Source organism: Callorhinus ursinus, unplaced genomic scaffold (genome assembly GCF_003265705.2).
Source record: "Callorhinus ursinus isolate GAN/ISIS: 27379988/994484 unplaced genomic scaffold, GSC_fseal_2.0 scaffold1, whole genome shotgun sequence".
NCBI classification, from domain to species: Eukaryota; Metazoa; Chordata; class Mammalia; order Carnivora; family Otariidae; genus Callorhinus; species Callorhinus ursinus.
The window spans coordinates 117,616,627-117,636,461 of NW_027397063.1; the positions used below are offsets into that span (position 1 = coordinate 117,616,627).

At 54.6% G+C, this 19,835-nt stretch overlaps 1 protein-coding gene across 1 annotated transcript in view; it reads left to right on the forward strand.

The window, feature by feature from the left end:
- Positions 1 to 12,272, forward strand: part of SLCO2A1 (solute carrier organic anion transporter family member 2A1) — an 83,922-nt gene extending 71,650 nt beyond the window's left edge. The window contains exons 10-14 of the mRNA XM_025882012.2: positions 768 to 933; positions 3,049 to 3,212; positions 6,830 to 6,894; positions 9,272 to 9,395; positions 10,303 to 12,272. Of these exons, the coding sequence (XP_025737797.1) occupies positions 768 to 933; positions 3,049 to 3,212; positions 6,830 to 6,894; positions 9,272 to 9,395; positions 10,303 to 10,423 (640 nt within the window). The 3' untranslated portion in view covers positions 10,424 to 12,272. The remainder of the gene's footprint in view (positions 1 to 767; positions 934 to 3,048; positions 3,213 to 6,829; positions 6,895 to 9,271; positions 9,396 to 10,302) is intronic.
- Positions 12,273 to 19,835: the final 7,563 nt, after the last annotated feature.

A 19,835-nucleotide genomic window follows, 5' to 3' on the forward strand; every position in this document is an offset into this window, starting at 1 on the left:
ACTGGGCCACCAAGGCTCGCCCCCCCCATGGGGAGTTTTTAGCACAGGGCTTTGTCATCAGACTGGGGTGAGTTCTGGCATAGTGCTTTGTAGTTGGCGAAAGTTACTTTTCTAATCTTCAGTTTTCTTGTCACGAGAGTTGTGATGGCAGCATGAAAAGTCTTGGGCGCTTTGCTTGGCACATAAGAGATACCCCATTAATGTTAACCATCAGCAGTGTCATTATTTTAGCAGAGCCCTGGTCTGCGATTTGTCAGCCTATCCCAACCCCCTCTCCCCCGCAGAGAACAATCATGACTGTCAGATGAGGAGGATGGTAGGAATGGTGAGATCAGCTGGTGAAACCCCCTGGATTGTGGTGCAGGGGGGATGCAGTGACCAGGGGCCCCAGCCTTCCATCAGCCCAAGCCCGGGCGGAGGAAGAGAGAAAGGAAGTATTGCCTGTGACTTTGGTGTAGCATCTGTCATCTCTTTGATTGGAGTCCTGGTTGGGTGGTTGGTTGGTTGTCGTAATGCCTCTCTGCAGTGTGGGGTTTGCTGACCAGGTCTTTCTGGCCAGCACTTGATGGTGCCATGAGCACTGACCAAGCAGGGCATTCACCATTGGCTCCAACAGGCGTAATTCAGATCCCAGGGTGGCGCTGGCCCAAGACAAACGGAGACACACAGGCACACGAACCAGGCAGGGAACTCACGCTGGGCTGGCGTGGGGAGGTTTTTCTTTGGTCTTGCTTTGTTTGATTCCCCATTTCCTGTTTTGCTGGCAGGACATCAAGTTCTATACATCCGCAGCTTCCTGCCTGCCGCAGGCACTGCCTGTGCCCAGACTCCATCTTCCACCCAGTGTGCGGAGACAATGGAGTAGAGTACCTCTCACCCTGCCATGCTGGCTGCAGCAACGTCAACATCAGCTCTGTGGCCTCCAGGCAGCTGGTAAGGGCCAGAGAAGGCCCGTGGGGGTGTCTGCGCTCAGCGCGTGCCCTCTCACACCACTCCTCGGCTCCAGGATGGGCAGAACGCCACCCGCGCCACACTCACTCCCAGCCTCGTGGCCTCTGGGCCACACCTGCCCTCTCTCCACCTCTCCTTCCCTAAGGTCATGACCAGATGCCTACAGCCCAAAGTCAATTAAAGGTTGGCTGATGTTCAAAAAAATTCACATTCCTGAGGCCCAACAATGCTCAGAGCAGAAACGAGCCAAAGCAGTCCTTCAGCTGAGGCCTTAGAGTCTCATCCTGATGGATCCTAAGGGGCATCTCTGGGTCCTGCATCCTGCCTGTGTGGGAAGCCACAAGGACAGGCCCAGAGAAATTGAGAGCAGAGGGTCTTCTGTGATCTGAACCCAGAAGGTTAGAGCTGGAAGTGTGATCTAGGGCATTTGGTTGAACCCCTCAGCCCTGATGTGTAGCTATACAACTGTCCTGAAGTCATGCAGCTATTTAGGGGCGGATGTGGGACTAGAACCCAGGACCCTGCCTCAGTCTGGGGCACATCTGTTCAAGGTCATGTATCTGCTGGCCACCGGCCTTCCACTTGTGCAGCCCACGTTCACTGGGCCCACGAGGTGAGGTTCTACCAGCCCTCGGAGGGCTACGGCTCCTGACTTCTAGGGTCAGCCAGCAGCAAACCAAGTCAAGACATCTGTTCAGCTATTCAGCAAATACTTAGTGAATAGCCAGCAGAGCCACGATGTTGAGGACTCAGACAAGGTCCCTGCTCTCGTTGAGTTTGCATTCTATCAAATAAATGTACAAGGTAGTTTTAGAATGTATCCCATGCCACGGAGAGACTTAATGACTAGACTCTCTAGTTCCTGGGGGCCTCCCTGCGGAAGTGACATTAGAACTGAACAACCAGAAGAAGAAAACCCTAGGAAGGCCTGGAAGCAAAGCCTTCCAGGTAAAGGAACAGCAAGTGCAAGGCCCAAGGGCATGACAGAGCCGGGCACAGGATAAAGCAGGGAAGGCCAGGGTTGGCGCTGAGAGGCATGTCACACCCAGGGCAAGGCTGGGCGGGCCGGGCCCTGGAGTTGGATGTGCCTTCTCCTAAGAGCAGTGGGAAGTTCGCGCAGTTCTGCTAAGGATGCCCTAAGGAGAAGAACGTGCCTCATTCCCTTAAGCCCGTGTGGAGGGCACAGACAAGGCTAGCCCCCGCTTAGCATCCTCCTCTGAGAGCACAGGGCAAGGCTGCTCCCACAGCCACCTCCGTGGGCAGAGGGAGGACAAAGAGCACAAAGAAGATGGTCTCTCTATGGCCTTCTAGTCGGAGGAGTCTGTGGTGGCTTCTGTGGTTTTCTTATCTTTATTTACTTACCTCTGACTCATCTACTTCCAGAAATCATCTTGATAGGTTTCCAACAATAGCACAAATCCATTAGCATAACATCAAGAAAAGACAGTAAATTATATAATAAATAAAGATAAGAAAACGCATTCTTCTCCTCAGGGCCCCCCCAAGGCCAGTTGTTCCAGAGTACTGCGCCATATGGACTTGCAGACTGGAGCCAGGGGCCTCCTTCCCTAGGGTCCTTCACAGACAGGAGTTCCTCTCAGGCAGGAAGCTCTGGCAAAGGCCTGACAGATGAAGAGCTTCGTGGGTTCCACTGGGTTCCCACTGCTGTCTCCTGTCTATCCCATCCTTACCCTCCCTGCATGAAGCACACAAACAGCAAACACAGCACCCACAGAACCACTGAGGCGGTGCAGAGGGCAGCCTGGCCCCGAAGAGAGCCCTCCCGGCCCCTGGTCCCAAGCTGGGTAGGCCTTGCCTGGCAATGGGGTCCGCATGTCCTGCTGTGGGTGGAACTGTGGGAGGGGCCCAGCCCCTGCTCCATGACCGGTTTTGGTGAAGACGGTTTTGATGGCCCAAACAGTGGTCAGAGGCGGTATCCCGTGGGGCACCTCAAAAACCTCCCCAGGTCTGCTCTCCAGCCTCACACGCAGCATTGCCCAAGGGACTCTGGCTGGAGCTGGTACCGGCGTTTAAAGTGTGTGGTGGTGCGGGTGATGACAGCAGATCTCCCCCCTCCCCCTCCCTCTCCTTTCCAAGATGTATCTGAACTGCAGCTGTGTGACCGGGGCGTCCGCTTCAGCCAAGTCGGGATCGTGCCCCATCCCCTGTGCCCACTTCCTGCTGCCGGCCATCTTCCTCATCTCCTTCGTGGCCCTCATTGCCTGCATCTCTCACAACCCGCTCTACATGATGGTTCTGCGGTGAGTGCGCCTCTCAGTCCCCCATGCCCCCAGCTTCTGTCTCTCCTCCTTTCCTGCCCCTGAGAGACCCCACCCCCGGGAGGGCAGAGCCATGAATGGCTGAGCCTCCGGGAAGCCAGGCTGCCTGGCTCCACATTGTGGAAATGCCTGAAGATTCACTTATGTTTAAATCCTGAAAGAACTAAGAGGAAGGAAGAGAATTCAGTGAGATGCACAAAATCCAGGGGGGGAAATGTGGAAAGTTCAGAGACAGAATGAGGGCTTTGAGAAAGGATGAAAATAAGAGAAGTGTGCGAGGAGCCAGGACCAAGTTCTCAGGTACGAAGAGAGAGGCTGGCCAAGGTGGCCCTTACAGTGGCGGTGGAATGCCTCTGAGGTTTTGAGAGGGAATTGACCCTTCCTTCACCTCACCCTCTGCCAAAGAGAAAACAACATTTCAGCCAAGTTCACCTAACCCACCTCTTTCCTGTCCTCACCCCTCTTGAGAGCAGAGAGGGAAAAACACAGGATCTGGATTCCCAGTGCTAGGGTCAAAGGCCCAGCTCGGCCGTACACTGGCTGGATGTCCTGGGATGTTGCCAACCTCAGTGAGTCTCAGTTCCCTCATTTATGAAGAGGTTCATGATATTGACCACAAGGGATTGGTGTCAGGATTACCTGATAAATTGCTTTGTAGATATAAGGTACTCTATATATTGGTTAATTATCACTATTAGCCGAATTCTAAGAATTATTAACAGCTAGCTAGATGCCAATGACCTGTTTTCCCCAAAGGCTAGGAGAGGAAGAACAGAAGCAGCCACCTGTCAGGGCCTGGGATTTTACCCTATTGACAAGTTAGCTTGCAAACTACCAAGCTCCTATTTTTTTTTAAAGATTTTATTTATTTGACCAAGAGAGACACAGCGAGAGAGGGAACACAAGCAGGGGGAGTGGGAGAGGGAGAAGCAGGCTTCCCGCGGAGCAGGGAGCCCGATGCGGGGCCCCATCCCAGGACCCTGGGATCATGACCTGAGCTGAAGGCAGACCCTTAATGACTGAGCCCCCCAGGGACCCCCCAAACTCCTATTTTGTTACTGTTTCAAGAATGCTGGCAGCAGACAGGAGACTCCTGGTTCAAAGACAAAGGCCTGTTTCTCACAGGTGCATGCAAAGAGCAGGAACTTTGCATCATTTATCCTTGTGCCCCACATCTCATGGAGTGACCTGGAAGACCCAGGTGTATGAGTCACATGCCGTGAGCTTCTGTCACAGTGAGGAACACTGAGCTTGGGAAAGCCACCTATGTAGACCAAGCCTGCTCTTGGTCTAGGGTAAGGTTTTACCCCATGCCTCCAGGTTGCTCATTGCAACCACAGCCCTGAGAAGTAGCCCAGGAAAAGAGCAGTCAGAACCTTGTGTTCTTAGCATATTCTCCAGGAACATGTGGGGATACTCAGGGCCACAGTATATTGCCCCTCCCAACACCATCAGCACCCTCTTTCTACCACTCCCCACCCTATGCATTCCAAACACCGGTGCTTTCATCCAAGGCCCTTGAGGGGGGTTACCTCTTGCACCAGGGCCAGATGGGCCATGGTGGACCCTCTAACCCTGAGAAATATCTGTGGGTGGCCATGATGCGGAGAGGGAACAGGATAAGGACATTTCACAGGGAAGTTGCTGAGCAGTAAGTAGGGGGCAGTCCCTGTCCACCTCCCAGAGGATTCCATCAAGCCCCAGAGCTAGGGAAGCTGTGGAGGAGGAGCATCATTTCAACCACAGGATGGGCTTTCCTAGAAACCTCTCCCTTTTTTTTTTTTTTAAGATTTTATTTATTTATTTGACAGAGAGATAGAGAGCTCAAGTAGGCGGAGTGGCAGGCAGAGGGAGAGGGAGAGGGAGAGGGAGAAGCGGGCTTCCCGCAGTGGGAAGCCCAATGCGGGGCTCCATCCCAGGCCCCTGGGATCATGACCTGAGCCGAAGGCAGACGCTTAACCAACTGAGCCACCCAGGCGCCCCAAAACCTCTCCCTTTTAAGTCTGATCAGGGGCTGGAGTGAAACTAAAGAGGCTCCAGGATCCCAAAATCATTTAAAGATAAATCCCACTGGCAAAGATGGGAGAATGGATGCAATTTAGTGTGAAGAAGGTGAGCCTTAAAGGTGACCTTGTAGGCGACCCAAGTGTTATTTGTACCCTGGCCCCCAACCAGGCATGGAAATACAGGCTGGGAGGGAAGGTTCACCAGAAATGTGGAAGAAGAGAGTGGTCCAAACACCAGAGTTAGTTCACAGCTGATGAGGGCAGACACCAGGAGGGGCTCAAGTTGTCCATCAGAAGCCGAACTGGGGTGCTCAAGCCCCATTCAGTCCAGAATCTAGGGGCATCTGCCCAGGGACAATGACCAGGACTATTATGAATTTGGGCCACTGGAGGGTCCTGTGGGCATAAAGGGAGCATCCATTAGATGGAGATTTGAGGCACTTTGCATGGGACGGGTCCTAAGTGGGTGCCTCAAGCCCATGAGTATTGCTTTCACTGGGCCACCCTTCAGAGGAACTGGAAGAGGGCCCCTTTCCACGTTGCTAGCAGGACTGTGAGGCCAGAACAAAATGTGTGCAGAGACCTGAACATTACTTCTGAGTTCCCTTCCTCGATGTCCCCTCTGCCCCAAATGCCCTTCCCCCACAGGCACCCCCACCCAGGAGTGTGGGTGTTCAGAGCACGAGAAGGCTGGTGCCTCTGTAGGCCACCTCCTGGCTCCCCACCTTGTGGATGGGGTGTCCTCCCTCTCTGCCCCCTGCCCAGCTGGGATGGCAGGGCCTGGCAATACCACCACCAGATAGCTTCCCCATCTCTCTCTGAATCTCCTTCCTCAGCCAAATGCTTGTCCTCTCTTGAGGGAAGAAGGGTGGGGGCAAGACCGGCTATATAATTTGTAGGACCCAGTGCAAAATGAAAATGGGAGGCTCCTGGTTCCAAAATTATTAAGAATTTCAAGACCAACCACAGCAGAGCATTAAATCAAACCTGGGGCCTTTCTGAGGGCGGGGCCCTGGAAGACAGCAGAGGCCCCACGCCCACAAAGCTGGCCCTAGGTAAAGGATTCTTTCAGGTGCACACAGAAGCCTATGGCCCAGGGGCCTTAATCACACTCTCATCAGGGCTGTCTTTATTGCTCTTCACACTCTATGGGAGTTGTTCAGACCTGCGGCTGTGAACACACCCTTCCCCATCCTTCTCTCCATTCCCAGCCTCTTTTGCCCTCTGCCTCTTGAAGGGGGCAGGGGCAGCCCTGAAAATCACAGAGGCCAGAGGTTCTCAAATTTGAGTGCGCAACAGAATCTCCTGGAGGGCTTCCTAAAGCGCAGAGGGCTAGGCCCCACCCCCAGTGACCTGATTCTTAGGTTTAAGACAGGGCCTGGGAACCTGCATTTCTAACGAGTTCCCAGGGGTGGGGGCTCACGCTGCTGGCCCAGCGATCGGGAGCACGCGGCCGAGGTGAATCGAGTCAGCCAGCTGGCTGTCAGTCCCCTTGAGGGTAGGTTCTAGCTTGCTCTGAGGCTGGCTGCCACTGACTGAGTCGGGGAACAGCCCCGAGTCCTCTGGCTGCTGACTTCCTATCTGCCTTTTCAGCGTGGTGAACCAGGAGGAAAAGTCATTTGCCATCGGGGTGCAGTTCTTGCTGATGCGCCTGCTGGGTAAGTGTCTGAGATGCCCCCTTCCTTCCTGAGGAGCGGCGCCGGGGCATCCGAGGGCTGTGAGGTGCAGGGAGAGGCTGAGGGAAGCCCTGTCTCATCTCTGCGGTAAGGAGAGGCCGCGCATCATCAACACATCGGCAAAGGCCGAGACCCTATATGGGCGGTTTCCCCGTTACTTGAGGTTAGGAAGGATTCCATCTAAGGCATTGATTCCAAACAAAACTATGTAAGAAAAATGAAAAGTGGACACAGCTAGGATACCTAATAAAGAATTAAAGGCAGGTATTTTTTTCATCTCTCTCCAAGAACTGGCAGTAGGAACAAAACCCTGCATTCCGGTCCCAGCCAGAACAACAGCTGAGCCCAGCCCTGGCTTCCCTCCCACTTGACAAAACTCACTCCTCTTGCCTCTATTCTGCAAATGTTTCTCAGTGTGGGGCCCTCTGCCGGCAAACCCGGCCTACACTCAAGCAGCCCAGAGCCCACGGAGAAATGGAGCCGTGCGCAAATGGTCAGCAATGCCCCCCAGGAGGGCCAGCTGCCTGCAGGGAGCAGGGAACACCCAGCCCTCCCTGGGGGCCTGGGCTGGTGGGGGGGGTATGTGTGCCCCTCGCCCGCCCTTTCCCAGAGGCTCATGCTAGACCATGCCTTCTTGACCCATCCAGGCAGTAATGTGCAGGCCCTTGCAGTGCCGGGCAAGCCAGGTAAAGAGATTACGTTCAGCTGAGTATTTATTAAGGACCCAGTGGGTGCCCAGGGCAGCGGGGAGTAGGGCAACTGCAGTGGAGGGACTTTAGCCGCTCTCAGAGTGTCCTTGCTGACCTCCGGTGCTGAAATCCCTGCAGAGCCTGCTGTGCCTTATTATCCCGGAGCCAGGCTGCAGTTGGCCCTCCAGCAGCTTCCATCATCCTTCTGGCCTGTGTTGGTGATGTCCTTTCTGGGGCCTGCTGAGCAAGAACCCGTGCAGGGCCCTCTCCCCCAAAGGTTGGGTGAGGGGTGCAGATGATGAGGACCGAAGCAGCTTTTCCACGGGGTCTCTCGGTGTCGAGCCCCTTGCTGCCCTCGTCCCAGCACTGCCCCTTCAGAGCCTGCTGCTCAGGCCTATATTACCGGCATGGAGGATGCAGGGCAGGAAGCACAGCCAGCGGCCAGGATCGGCTCTGAAGAGCTTCTCCCAGACACCTGGAAAACAGCCACTGTCCCACCGCTCACTGCACCTTCCGCCTTGTTTTGTCACTTGAGCTCAAACAACTCGATATGTGATCACGGTTAGAAAATCCGGGCTAGAGGCATTCCATTCATTATCACCCAAGAATGCAATCGCACTTTGGGGTAGAAAGAAGGACTTCACATGGATAAAACCCAGCAAGTTTAAAAATTACCCACTGGGACTGGCTGAAAATGTTTCTGGACTGCGTTTCTATTTAGGGTAGCATCCTTGGTGGACAATCCCTGTGGCCAGTTTCCATCCCCTGCTTAGCCAGAGACTTGGAAGTGAGCAGGGTCTGAGTAGAGAGGCTGGTTCTCAAAGGTTCCCACTTATGGGTGGAGCCACAAGCAGATCTCCTCAAGCAGCTTCTCATAGCACCCTCGACAGAGTCGACGAGGCTGTTCTGAGCACAGTGGTTCAGGGTGTGGATCCTGGATGAATCCCTCCGCAGTCCAGTGACTGCCCAGAACTGTAGCTAACAATACAGGGGTCATCCTGAATACTTAACAGAAGGAAGGCATAGCCTCTGCTGGATCGGGGCTCACCACTCAGCTGTGGGGAAGTTCAGCTCTGAGCAGCCAGGGTGTCGGGGGTCTTCTGGGGGGGGGTTGTCTAAGCCAGCCGGGCAAGTCTGGTGTAGTGGAGGAGCATGGGCTTCGAGGAAACTAGGGTTCAAAGGCCAGCCCTGACCCTCTTGGCTATGCAAGCATGAGCTAGCCGTGCCTACCTTCCTCCTCCTTAGAACAAGGGCACCCACCCACCTCCAGGCCCTGTGAGGACGTGAGGGGTCGATGCCCTCAGGAGACCCCTGCCACACGGTGGAGGTCAGCATATCTCCACCTGAGGCCAATCCGATGTGAGAACTAGGTTGTCGGTCTGAGCTGGCAGCTAGGTGACCTCTGTGACTCACTGCCCTGACAGGATGGCTCAGGTCTCTTTTCTCTTCTAAGCCTCTAGTGAAAGAGGAATTCAGCTGTCACAGACAGCGATTTGGCTTTCCAAAGTCACTGCGGTTCCCAGGGGTGGGGCAGAGCCATTCTCATTCATGGGAACCATGCAAGGGCAGCTGGCGGGGGGCGGGGGGGCTTGCTCCCGACCTCGCCGGGCACCTTTGCCTGCAGCCCCATGTAACCTGGGCTCTCTGAACTCTCTTCCCATGGATGCCAGCCTGGCTGCCATCTCCAGCCCTCTATGGCCTCACCATCGACTACTCCTGCATCAGGTGGAGCTTGCAGTGCTCAGGGAGGCGTGGGGCCTGTGCCTACTATGACAATGACGCTCTCCGAGACAGGTGAGGGCCCAGCATGCCCCCGTGGCCCGGGGTGGGGGGTGTCAGGCACTGGGCCAGAGCAGAGGGCAGCCATCTGCTGCGGTGCCCCTTGTGGGGGCTGCCAGGCTCCCAAGGGAGAGGCCCAGAGGGGTGCTGCCACAGACAGGGAGCAGGGGTCACTGGTGAAGAGAGCCATGCACGTACTGGAGTGTGTGTGTGTGTGTGTGTGTGTGCGCACACGCGCACGTGCTGCTGGGAGCTAGCCCCTAGTCTACAGTCCCTCAGGAGAAGGAGTCGCAGAAAGAAGTTTGTCAAAGGGAAAGGGCTAGCTGGAGTCTGAGGCAAGGCCATGGCTGTGGGACGGTGCCAGGCCAGCTCCCACTGCTCAGAGACAGGTGGCCCCATCGTGGCTCACAGTAGAAGTCAAGGGTGGGTGGGCCTACACTGTCTCAGTGGGCCCAAGCCCAGCTGCAGCTTCATTAGTTCTGTACCCCTTCCAGCCACCTTACCTGCTGCCATCATCACATAAACCAGAAACTATGGGGAGAGTGGGCTTGAGGGGGGCTGAATGGTGTGGGGGTGGCATAGACGGCCAGGAGAGGGGTGCCCCAAGAGGGCAGCAAGCAGGTACCCCTCTTCTTCTGGCTCTGCTGGGAGGACTGGACCCTCCAGACTGGCTGGGGCTGCAGTGTTGCCTCTGGCCCTGGGGGAGTCACCGATGCAGGAATGAGGACCATTGAATTAGGAGTCTCATGCCTCCTGGGAAGTGGTCCCCACCAGGGTGGTAATGGATCCTTACCTGAGTAGTGACAGCATATTCCCTGGGCCACTGTGAAAGTGATGCTACTCTTCCTAATGGCCCTGGCCCACAGCACGGCCACAGAGCCTCCACACCCCCTCACTGGTCTCGTCTTCTCCTGCCCCACAGGTACCTGGGCCTGCAGGTAGGCTACAAGGCGCTGGGTGCACTGCTGCTCTTGTTCATCAGCTGGCGGGTGAGGAAGAACAAGGAGTACAACGTGCAGGAGAAGGCTGCGGGCCTCATCTGACCCCTGACCCTCGGCCCAGACACTGCCCTGTTCCAGAAAGTGGACCCTGCCCCTCCACACCTGCCTGTATTTACCAATGTTAACACATCATTTCATCATTTCCATTTTGTTTTCTAAATAAGAGAAAACCCCAGTCACCATTTGCCCTCCCTGCCTCCGCCCCCACCCCAGGATTCCTTAGGTCCACTGTGTACCTGGGCTGGATGGGTACTGAGCTGAAGGGCCAGGTCTTCCCTGGCTCCTTGGGAGGCACCTGTGTGTGCCCAAGCTCTCCTCAGTGCTGGATCCCCCAGCAAGGATGCCCACTGAGGCAGCTCCTGCCCCATCCCCAGCCTTGTGGGTGGGGCTGGTTCCCTAAGTGGAGAGAGCAAAGCATTATCTTCCCAGGGGAAGAAGGGAGAGGGCTGCGTTATGATTAATGGCCAGAGGCAGGCCAGGGGAGGGAGAGCCTGGCTGTAGCCCTCTTTGTGTCTTGGCTCAGCATCAGCGCAGAACTCAGGAGGGACCGGCCTCCTTCCCCTCAGATCTTTGCTTCCTGCCCCAAAAGGCCATTTTGGAAGCTGCCATGTTGGGAAGTATGGCCAGCCGGTCCCCTCTCAGTTACCCCACACTCAGGCACCAGAGCAGAGACCAAGACACCCCGAGGTGGGTCATCCAGATGCTGTTCCTGTTAACTCTAGATGCTTCTGTGCTAAGAAAGCCACACCATGGTGAAGACCCAGGGAGGGCCGTAAAGTGGTCAGTAGCCCAACCTCCTGCACCCTCTATGTGAGGATGAGACCACTCGACCCTCCCCGAGTTTCCTTGGGAGCAGATGAGGTGGCCGCACGTGGGCTTCCCTGTCTGGACCTCACCCTGTGTGCCAAAGAGTAAAGATAGGCAGTCCAAGATGCCAGCAGAGCAAGTGATGAAGCCGGAGGGGGTGGTGGTGTCAGGGTCTGCCAAGCTGGATGGTGAGCCCATGAAACAGAGGCCAGGTGGTCAGCTTCCCTGGCTCCAGACACGCCTGTGTTCAACATGTTGTCAGCCTCTCCTCACTGCCCCTCCTGGGGGCGTGGGTTGAGCGACTCCCCTGCTATGTGGTAAAGGTTCAGAGTTAGATGCCCACAAAGGAGGCCTTTCATCAACAAGTATTATATTTATTGCAGACCAGCTTTGTGCAAGGCAGTGCTAGTACATGGCTCTCCAGCGAGCTCTCCTAGGCCCTCCCCTCCCCGCCCCCATCCACACTGGGCCTTCTCCTAGAGTGTGCTAGGGGGCAGCAGCCGGGGTGACACAGCACAAACCCAGAGATTGTCAACAGGATCTTGACCATCTATGTCCCACCAGATGGCCCCTGCACCTAGCCTTTTGCCAGACAGAGACCTGGCTCACCATGTCCTCTCGAGCAGCTGGGAATTGGTTATTGCCACACATGGCTCTCTTGAGCGCCATACCTCTTGGAAGAACCCTCCAGAAGCATACCAGAAACCATCTCTGGAAAGGGCTCATATGTTGGTAAGGCAAAAAATATATGTCAGTGGCCAAACCGCCATGAGACTGAAGTCTTTGTGAAAGCTACTGCTACACGTGGCCCTTTTTCCAAAGATCTCACTCAGGAAGGGAGGCTCCATGCAACCTCAGGGGCCAGTTTCAGCATTTTAAGATGGTTCCACTTGGAAAATGATTCCCTGCAACTAATCCTGGTCCTTCTCTCTGTGATTTAACCAAATTCTGAAGGCACTGCCTTCAGCTGAGCTCACGAACAATGAGTGCCAACCTGCAGATTCTGGAAGATTGGTTGCCCTCCCAAGGCTTTATTCTATTATGATATTGCTATTAATATATTATAATTTTGCTATGGATGTAACTTGGTTATGAATTTGTACTGTCATCTGTATCCATCAGAGAGCCTATAGAACCTGCACTTTCTGGCCAGAGGAAATGCCCATGCCCCAACCACAGGGGCGCATGGTCTTGGGGATCGGAGGTAACGCCACTCTCTACCCATCACCCTGGTTCAGAGCAGGCAGCAGGCGCTTGTTGTTCCTTCAGTGAAGTTCTGCAGATAACCGTCAAAGGCCCACAGTGCTTGGCTCTCAGGAGGCCTGATCCCTGCCTTGAGTTTATATCCACAAGTGGAGTGGAGCACCAATAGCTAAGTCCGTGATACAAATCAGAATTAATATCATAATCATCTTTGGTCACTTGGTCACAGCCATCCTACCACCTCCCACAGCAAATCTTTTCTGACGGCCTGCAGAGAATACAATGGTGTCGCCTTCATTTCACTTCTAGAGCAAACACTTCCAAAGCTGAGCAAACTTCCTTGAGTTCTGGACGCTCATAGAGGATGTGGTTAAAACACAGCTTCCCAACCCTTCCAGCCAGTCCCCGAGTCTGTGGGAGTGGCACCTGTGACTGGCCTCTCCTGTGAGGCCGATGTGGGTGGTCCCTACACCCTGGTGGTGGGTCATCAGTGCAGCAGAAACTTGGCGACACCCACTTGTGCTTAGGCCACTGAGAACTTTACAGACTCTGTCGGCCTTTGGTAAGGAAAAAATGACAATGGAAGGGGGGCCTGTTAATCTGATTTCCTGGGTGGCTGCCGTCAGGAGCCGGCAGGCATGAAGAATAGAGCTCACCGTTCTGTTAAGAGCATACTACGTACTAAAAGTGGGACTCTCACCCTCCCAGCTTGAGTGTGCAAAAAAATGGCACAATTATTCTCCAAATCAGTTATGTTTGTGCTCTAGCTGTCATCCTGCTGGCTGGCTGGAAAGTAGCATCGACCATCCTTGATGGTCTGGCCCCAAAGGCATCCACAGTCCCTTGGGTCCTGCCGCTATGAGTCTTTGGTCCCTTCCCAGGCTGAGGCTCCCTACTTGCTCTGCTTCCCCCTGAGCCTGGAAACTGTGCAGTGGCCAGATGCAGGGCTAGGCCCTCCCCCACCCAGCCCTCTGTTCCACTCCTCTGCCAGCATAATCCAGCCCCTCAGGGGCTGAACAAAAAAAGCCAGGAAAGAAAGAGTCTATAGGAAATTTTTACCTCATCCTTCCTGGAACTTCTTAGCACAGGAGTGGGAAAATGCAGTGAAAATCAAATACCGTATCTCCACGAATTATCCCTTTGGCCTAAAGCCCTCTGGGGTGATCCTCACCATAGCCCCATGAGGGAGGCCAGACTGGTCTGAAGGCCCCAACTGAAGATGAGGAATCTGAAATTGAGGAAATCATTGTGGCCCACTTCACCCAAATGACACCTAGCTGGGTCTGGACTCAAACCAGGCTGTCCAGATCTTTCTCCTCCAGACTCAGCTGCAGGCCCAGCCTCCATACTGAGATATTCTGAAATAGGGGGAGGCCCGTCTATTCCCACTGAAATTCACTAGCCCGTGGAGGGAGGTGGGGAATCTATTGAGGGCTATGTAAGGTGGGATGGAGGTGGGGAGGACCAGGTACGATGTCATTTACCCCACCTGCAAGTAGCAAGAACATTACACGTGCTCATTGCACAGGGCTGGTTTCACCTGATAAGACCATGAGCGGAGAGTCGCAGAGAAAATGGACAAAGAGGAAAAAGCTTTCAGGAGAAAAGGCCCTGAGAGAGTGGCACACAGACAGACCTTCAAGGGAACATCCCCACCTGGTGACAGGTTAGCAGATTCTCAGTTAGGAAACAAAGCCACATTGTCATCTTCTCCAACCAGCAAAGCAGGGGGGGGGGGGGTTGAATCCATCTGTCTCAGATTGTTATTAAAATATCATATTACAGCTCCCGGAGTGATGAGATTGGCAGGGGCTCCGTGTGTGTGTGTGTGTGTGTGTGTGTGTGTGTGTGTGTGTCAGAGAGACAGAGACAGAGAAACCCTGCAAATCCAAAGGAGAAATCCTCTTTTCCAACCACAGGAACCACATACCTGGGGAAAATGTCCATCTCCTGGCAATAGCACCCGATTCATTATAACCTTTCCTCAGAGATTAAATATGTAAAGAGGCCCCGGACAAGCCCTTGGCAAATTGTAAGTGAGAGAAAGTTTTTTTCCCACGACACACCCTGCCATTCATCCCCACACGACACAGGGGTCACCCCAGCTTGCTGAAGCCCCTGGCCCCCCTCCCCAAGGCACTGCCGCACCGTGATGTCAATAACAGTGACTAAAATGTGCGGGGATCTTGCGGCCAGCCGCCCATCTCACCCGCTCCTCTAATTGCAATTGCAATTCAGGCAGGATAGGCAGGGCCGGGCTGTGGTAACCGCCCCGTCTGTCACGTGACACAAAGGGCGCTCCTCTCCTGCTCACCCAAAGTCTACTGCGGGTCTGGGTGGCTCTCCAGGGCAGTGGCTCCACCGTGCAATCTGCTTGGATGCCAAGGTCCCTCCATTTCATAACATGCCACCAGAATTGACGAGGCAGGGCCAGAAAGTCCTTAGAGGTCTCGCACTGGTAAGTCTGGGTTCTGGCCCCAGGGTGACCGGCTCCATCTCTGCTCCCAGCCTGTTGGCCAGTAGGTGCATGTCCTTGCCCAACTGCCACAGGGGTGGGGAAAGCTAATCCTGTGAGCTCAGAAGAAACAAAAAGCAGGTACGGACAGTGCTAGAATCCTCTACCACTGGAGGCGAATCTGGGGGACATGGGTGCTCTTGGACACTTAAGCCAGCTTCATCAGGCTGTTGGGAAGGGGGATTTCCCAAGGAGGCAGCAACCATGCTGGCTCTGAAAGGGGTTGGGACGATTTCTAGGCAAGGCCCAGCCCACAGGCAGTTTGCAGGGGGGTGGGGAGGTGGGGAAGGAAGCAGAGGAGATGGAGCTGGGGCAGCAGCTGAGAGAGATGCAGGGCCTAGGAAGGTTCTCTTGAGATGGGAGAGGTTTGCTGGGGAGGCTGAGAAGCCAACGAGAAGTATAGCTGTTTGAGCGACCCTGGGAAGGAAGAGGGGATGAGCCGATACACTCTGGAGGAACCTCACCCCGAGCTTCCACCAGCCCTGGAAGGCCAGTATGGCTAGTCCTAACCTCGGAATGGAGAAACAAGGCCCCTTCTAGCTGTCACTTGTGCCTCCATTTATTCATTTAGTACCTGATGCAAATGAGGACCAGAGATGACAAACACGTGGTCCCTATCCTTCAGGGGCATATTAGGAGCCAGAATAAGACCTTAACAGAGGGCAGGGTTCAAGTGCTATGAGCTCATCGGGTTGAGAGATCAGAGAAGGGGGTTGATCCAGGTCTTGGAGGATGGACTAGATCTCAAGAGACTCCAAGGTGCAAAGAAAGACATTCCAGGCAAAGGGAAGGAAGCAGGAAAACCTGGGTAAGCTCTGAGAAACCATGGACACAGGACTCACAAAGGAGATCAGACATAAGGCCTGGAGAGGCAGTTGGATCCAGGCTCAGAGGCTCCTGGAGGGTCTTGAGGGCTGGCTTACACCAGGCTGTGAGTGGTGGGGCCAGCTGGGTCCTGGCTCCTGGGTCAGGGCCTGGGAGAAGGGCCTCAGAGCTCCAGCCAACCAATCCCAGGAAGGTGCTCCTAGCTCAGGGTCTCCTCCTGGAGTCTACACTGGAAAGGGGCTCCTGAGTGAGCCATGCTATACCCTCAGGGGGCTGTCCTTTCTGTACTCTGAGCACACACCAACCCTGCCCCACACATTCACAGGGAGCCCCCACCCCGTGTGCTTGAAGGAGACACCCATTTGCAGCCTCCCTCTTGGCCAGTGCTCCAAGGCTGCCCCAGCCGAGGGTGGGGTGGAAGCTGCTCTGTCCCCACTCTTTCCCTCCCACCTCCTCTCTCTGACCATCTGGGCCCTGGAGCCCCAGGCTTGGAGCTGGGATTAGAGAGGCTCAGTCTCAGAGCCAAATAAAGCAACTAATTTAAGTCCCCCCGTGTTGCCAACCCCTTTCTCTTTACTCTGCGGTCCATCAGTGTGAGATACAAGAGGTATCCACTTTTACAGACACCAAATCCATAAAAGTGACCTCAGAGGTCCTGGATAGGGACCAACATTTGTTTAAACCTTGGTCCTCATTTCACCTCACTACCCCCAGTTTACAGAAGAGAAACAGGGATGGCTAGATGAAACAGAAGCTCTCCCTTTGGGTCCACCATGGGAAAGGACCCAGGCCGATTTCCCTCTGTTTCTGTCCGGCTCCTTGACCCAGGCAGCCTCTCCAGACACACTGAGATTACAGAAGGGCTCTTGAAGCGCAGAGTTCCAATAGCTCAGGAGTGTTGAGCGCTCAGACACCGTCCCAAGTGCTTTAGACAGGTTTGCACCTTGAATCATCACTGCAGCCCTGTAAGATGCAATCATCATGCCATTTCACAGACGAGGAGCCTGAGGCGCGGCGCACCGCGGTCTTGGGTGCTTTTCTCTCCTTTGCAGTGAGGTGCGGGCGCGCGCCGGGAAGGCGGGCGCTGCGGGCTGCGGGCTGCGGGAGCGGCGCCCCGCTGCGGCCGCGGGAGCCAGTCTAAGTGGCGGCCGGCCACCAGAGGGCGCGTCCGTCCCTGGGCCCGGGCCCCAGCAGGCGCCCCGACGAGGTACCACGCCCCGTGGACGCCAGGGACGCGCGGCCCCGCCGGCTCCGCGCCGCGATGGGGCACTCTGCCCGGGTTCCGGCCGCGCAGCTGCCCCGCGCCGCCCCGCGCCGCCCCGCCCCGGCGCCCTTGGTCCTGCCGCCCTCCTCGCGCCCACCCCCCACCCCCCCCACCGCCTACACCGGCCGCCGCAAAGCGGCCCGCGGTCTGGGCACCGGCTCACAGATCGTGGCCTTGAGGAGATGTCCCTCTCTCCCGCTCCGCGACAAAGCACCATTTAGTCTGTTTATCTGTATTTTCAGCACGAATGTGTAGTGAACCCATTAAAGAACCAGGAAACCAAAGGAAAAGATGCCGGGAAGCTCCAAAAAGGCACATACGGCTTCCCGACTCTCTCTGACCTCCTGTGAGCAGAGCGGCCACCCAGCCCGCAATGTGGGGTCTTCACAGCCTCTCCACAGCGTCGCCCTCTGGGGACCACCATTCCGCGGCTGCAGGGGGCTCAGGTCCCTCTGACCCCTCTTTCCTCCGGTCCCCGGAGCCCCTCCTACCTAGGGCCTGGCCCTGAAATAGGAGCGAGCATCAGAGAGAAAGCTGTGTCTGTGTCCTGGGCCTCTCCACTTGGGGAGTGTTCCAACTGCCCATCCTGTGGAATCAGGCATCCAGCAAGTACTGGGCACCAGACCTGTGGCGTGAACAAGACAAACAGAACCCCTTCCCCCTTGGAATTTACAATTGGGGAATTGGGGAAGCAAGAGAGACATAACCAAGGAGGCACACAAATTGCATGGCAACTGCTAATAATCTGTTACAGGTGCAGCAGTGCCGTGAAGAAGTGCAGACAGACAGATGGATACCTGCATCGGACTGCAGGGGGAAGGGCAGGCGTGGGGTGCTACCCCAAAGCCAAAGCCGAGAGAGGCCAGTTCTCTGGCAGATCGGAGTGGGGGCGGGGCAGGAGTAGAGTCGGTGAACTCCCGCTGAATCTTGAAGGGTTGGGCAAGTTTGTTGAGCAAGGTCTCAGAATGGGGGTGTTCTGGGCAGACGGGAGCTGCAGGAGTCAAGGCTCAGAGGTGAAAAAGCTTGGGTATGTTTGTCTGGAAAGCAGGGGCAGGTAGTGCATATTACAAGTTGCCGGAGCGCAATGGGTGGGCGTTGTACCACGCACATCTCCTTTAACAACTGGATGCTGCCTGTGGGTAATGGGAAGGCACTGACAGCTTTTTAACAGAGGCAAGATACAACCAGGTTTCTGGGTTATTTAGTAAAAGCCCGCTGGGGCTGCAAGTGTACTTGGGAAGGGGAGCCTGTCTGGCAAAGGTGGGTTCTACGGAAGGAGGCCTTGTCATTATGGCTGCTGGGGGAACCAGCGCGGGACACGATCAGAGCTGGGATGCTCCAGTGGGTCCAGAGTTGAGGGAAGGGCCAGTGATCAGCAGAGCACCCCAGGCCCCCACAGGCTCGCAGCAGCCAGGCTGTGTGCCCCTGGAGTACTGGAACTGATCCAAGCTCCACAATGCACCTTGTAAGAAAGCAGATGTTCCGAGCCAACCGTGTCTGGGTTCTGATAGGCCCACAGGACATTTACGTTTTCCAGTTAGCTGCAAACGTCGGGAGTGTTTGAATTTTGGATTTTCTCTTGAAAAAACCCCTGGGCCAGCACTCCTGCGGGATGACAAGGGGCTGGAGCTGAGTACAGCGCACTCCTTCAGATGGTCCCTTTACTCCTAGGGTTGTTGTGGCCCCCACATCACCGGCTTAGTCCCTGTGGGTATTTAAATTTCCACGCATACACACACCCTGAAAGAGTCCAGCTGAGCCACTGAAAATCCAGGAGAGTGTCGGAAAACGCCTGAAGGGCGGTGCTTGAGAAATAAGGAGCAGGTGGAGGTCTGCCGGCGGGGGGGCGCTAGAGAGTGGCGTCCGAACTGAAGTCCCGGTCTCTGCCCGGACCTCCTCGCCCTGACTCTCCCACCGTTCTTCATGGCACGCGAGCCTTCTGGCTAATCAGACGCAGAAGAAAATAAGCGAGGAAAGCTTAGGAACTGGGGAGGCACGAGGGGAGGCTTCCGTGGTTGTAGCTATGTTCTGCTTCTGGAATTCGTGGAGGGTCCATGGTTTGGGGAGAATTCATTGAGCTTTATGTCCTGTGTCTTCTAGTTTGCAGAATGAAGTGCCAGCATGTCACGCATGTATCTCAGTCGGGCACCGCTGCGGTCGCACCATCACCCGGGGGGGGGGGGGTCTTCCTCAAAGTAAAACTCACATTTCAGATTTGATTTTACCAAGGTTGGCTTACTTAGTGGTTCTGAGTAAATTTTAGGTTTACACACCGCGTAGGGTTTTATTGTACAATAACATTTTACCATCTTTTTAAGCAAATGGTCTTTGTATTAAAATGCCCTCAAATGGAAAGCCTTTCCCATTATAAAACTTTTACCAATTTACTTTCATATTTATTATTTTTTTTAACGAGGGCCGATATTACCATGTTGCAAGGCACCACCTGTCCTGCGATTTGAGACAGAGATGGCTTTGAGCCAAAATTCTGATTTGTTTTTAACTTAATAAAATAAAGAAAATAAGTGACTTTTTTATTCCCCACTTTCTCAGTCTGCATTGTCTGATAACGGCAGAAAACAAATTATGTGAGAAAAAATAGGATTATCATTTTTAACATTCAGCATAAATTGTAATAACACTTTAATCTTTATTGTTTGAAAGTCATCTGGGACTTAAAACGTTATAATTAATGGCTTTCTACCCCAAAATAGCTTCATATGTTTGTTCTCTCTTGTCAGAGCACAATATTTACTTGTTAAATGGAAACATAATTATTAATAATTTAATTTTATACCCACAAGCTACCTATTTCAAGAGCAAAGTTTTTGTTTTTGTTT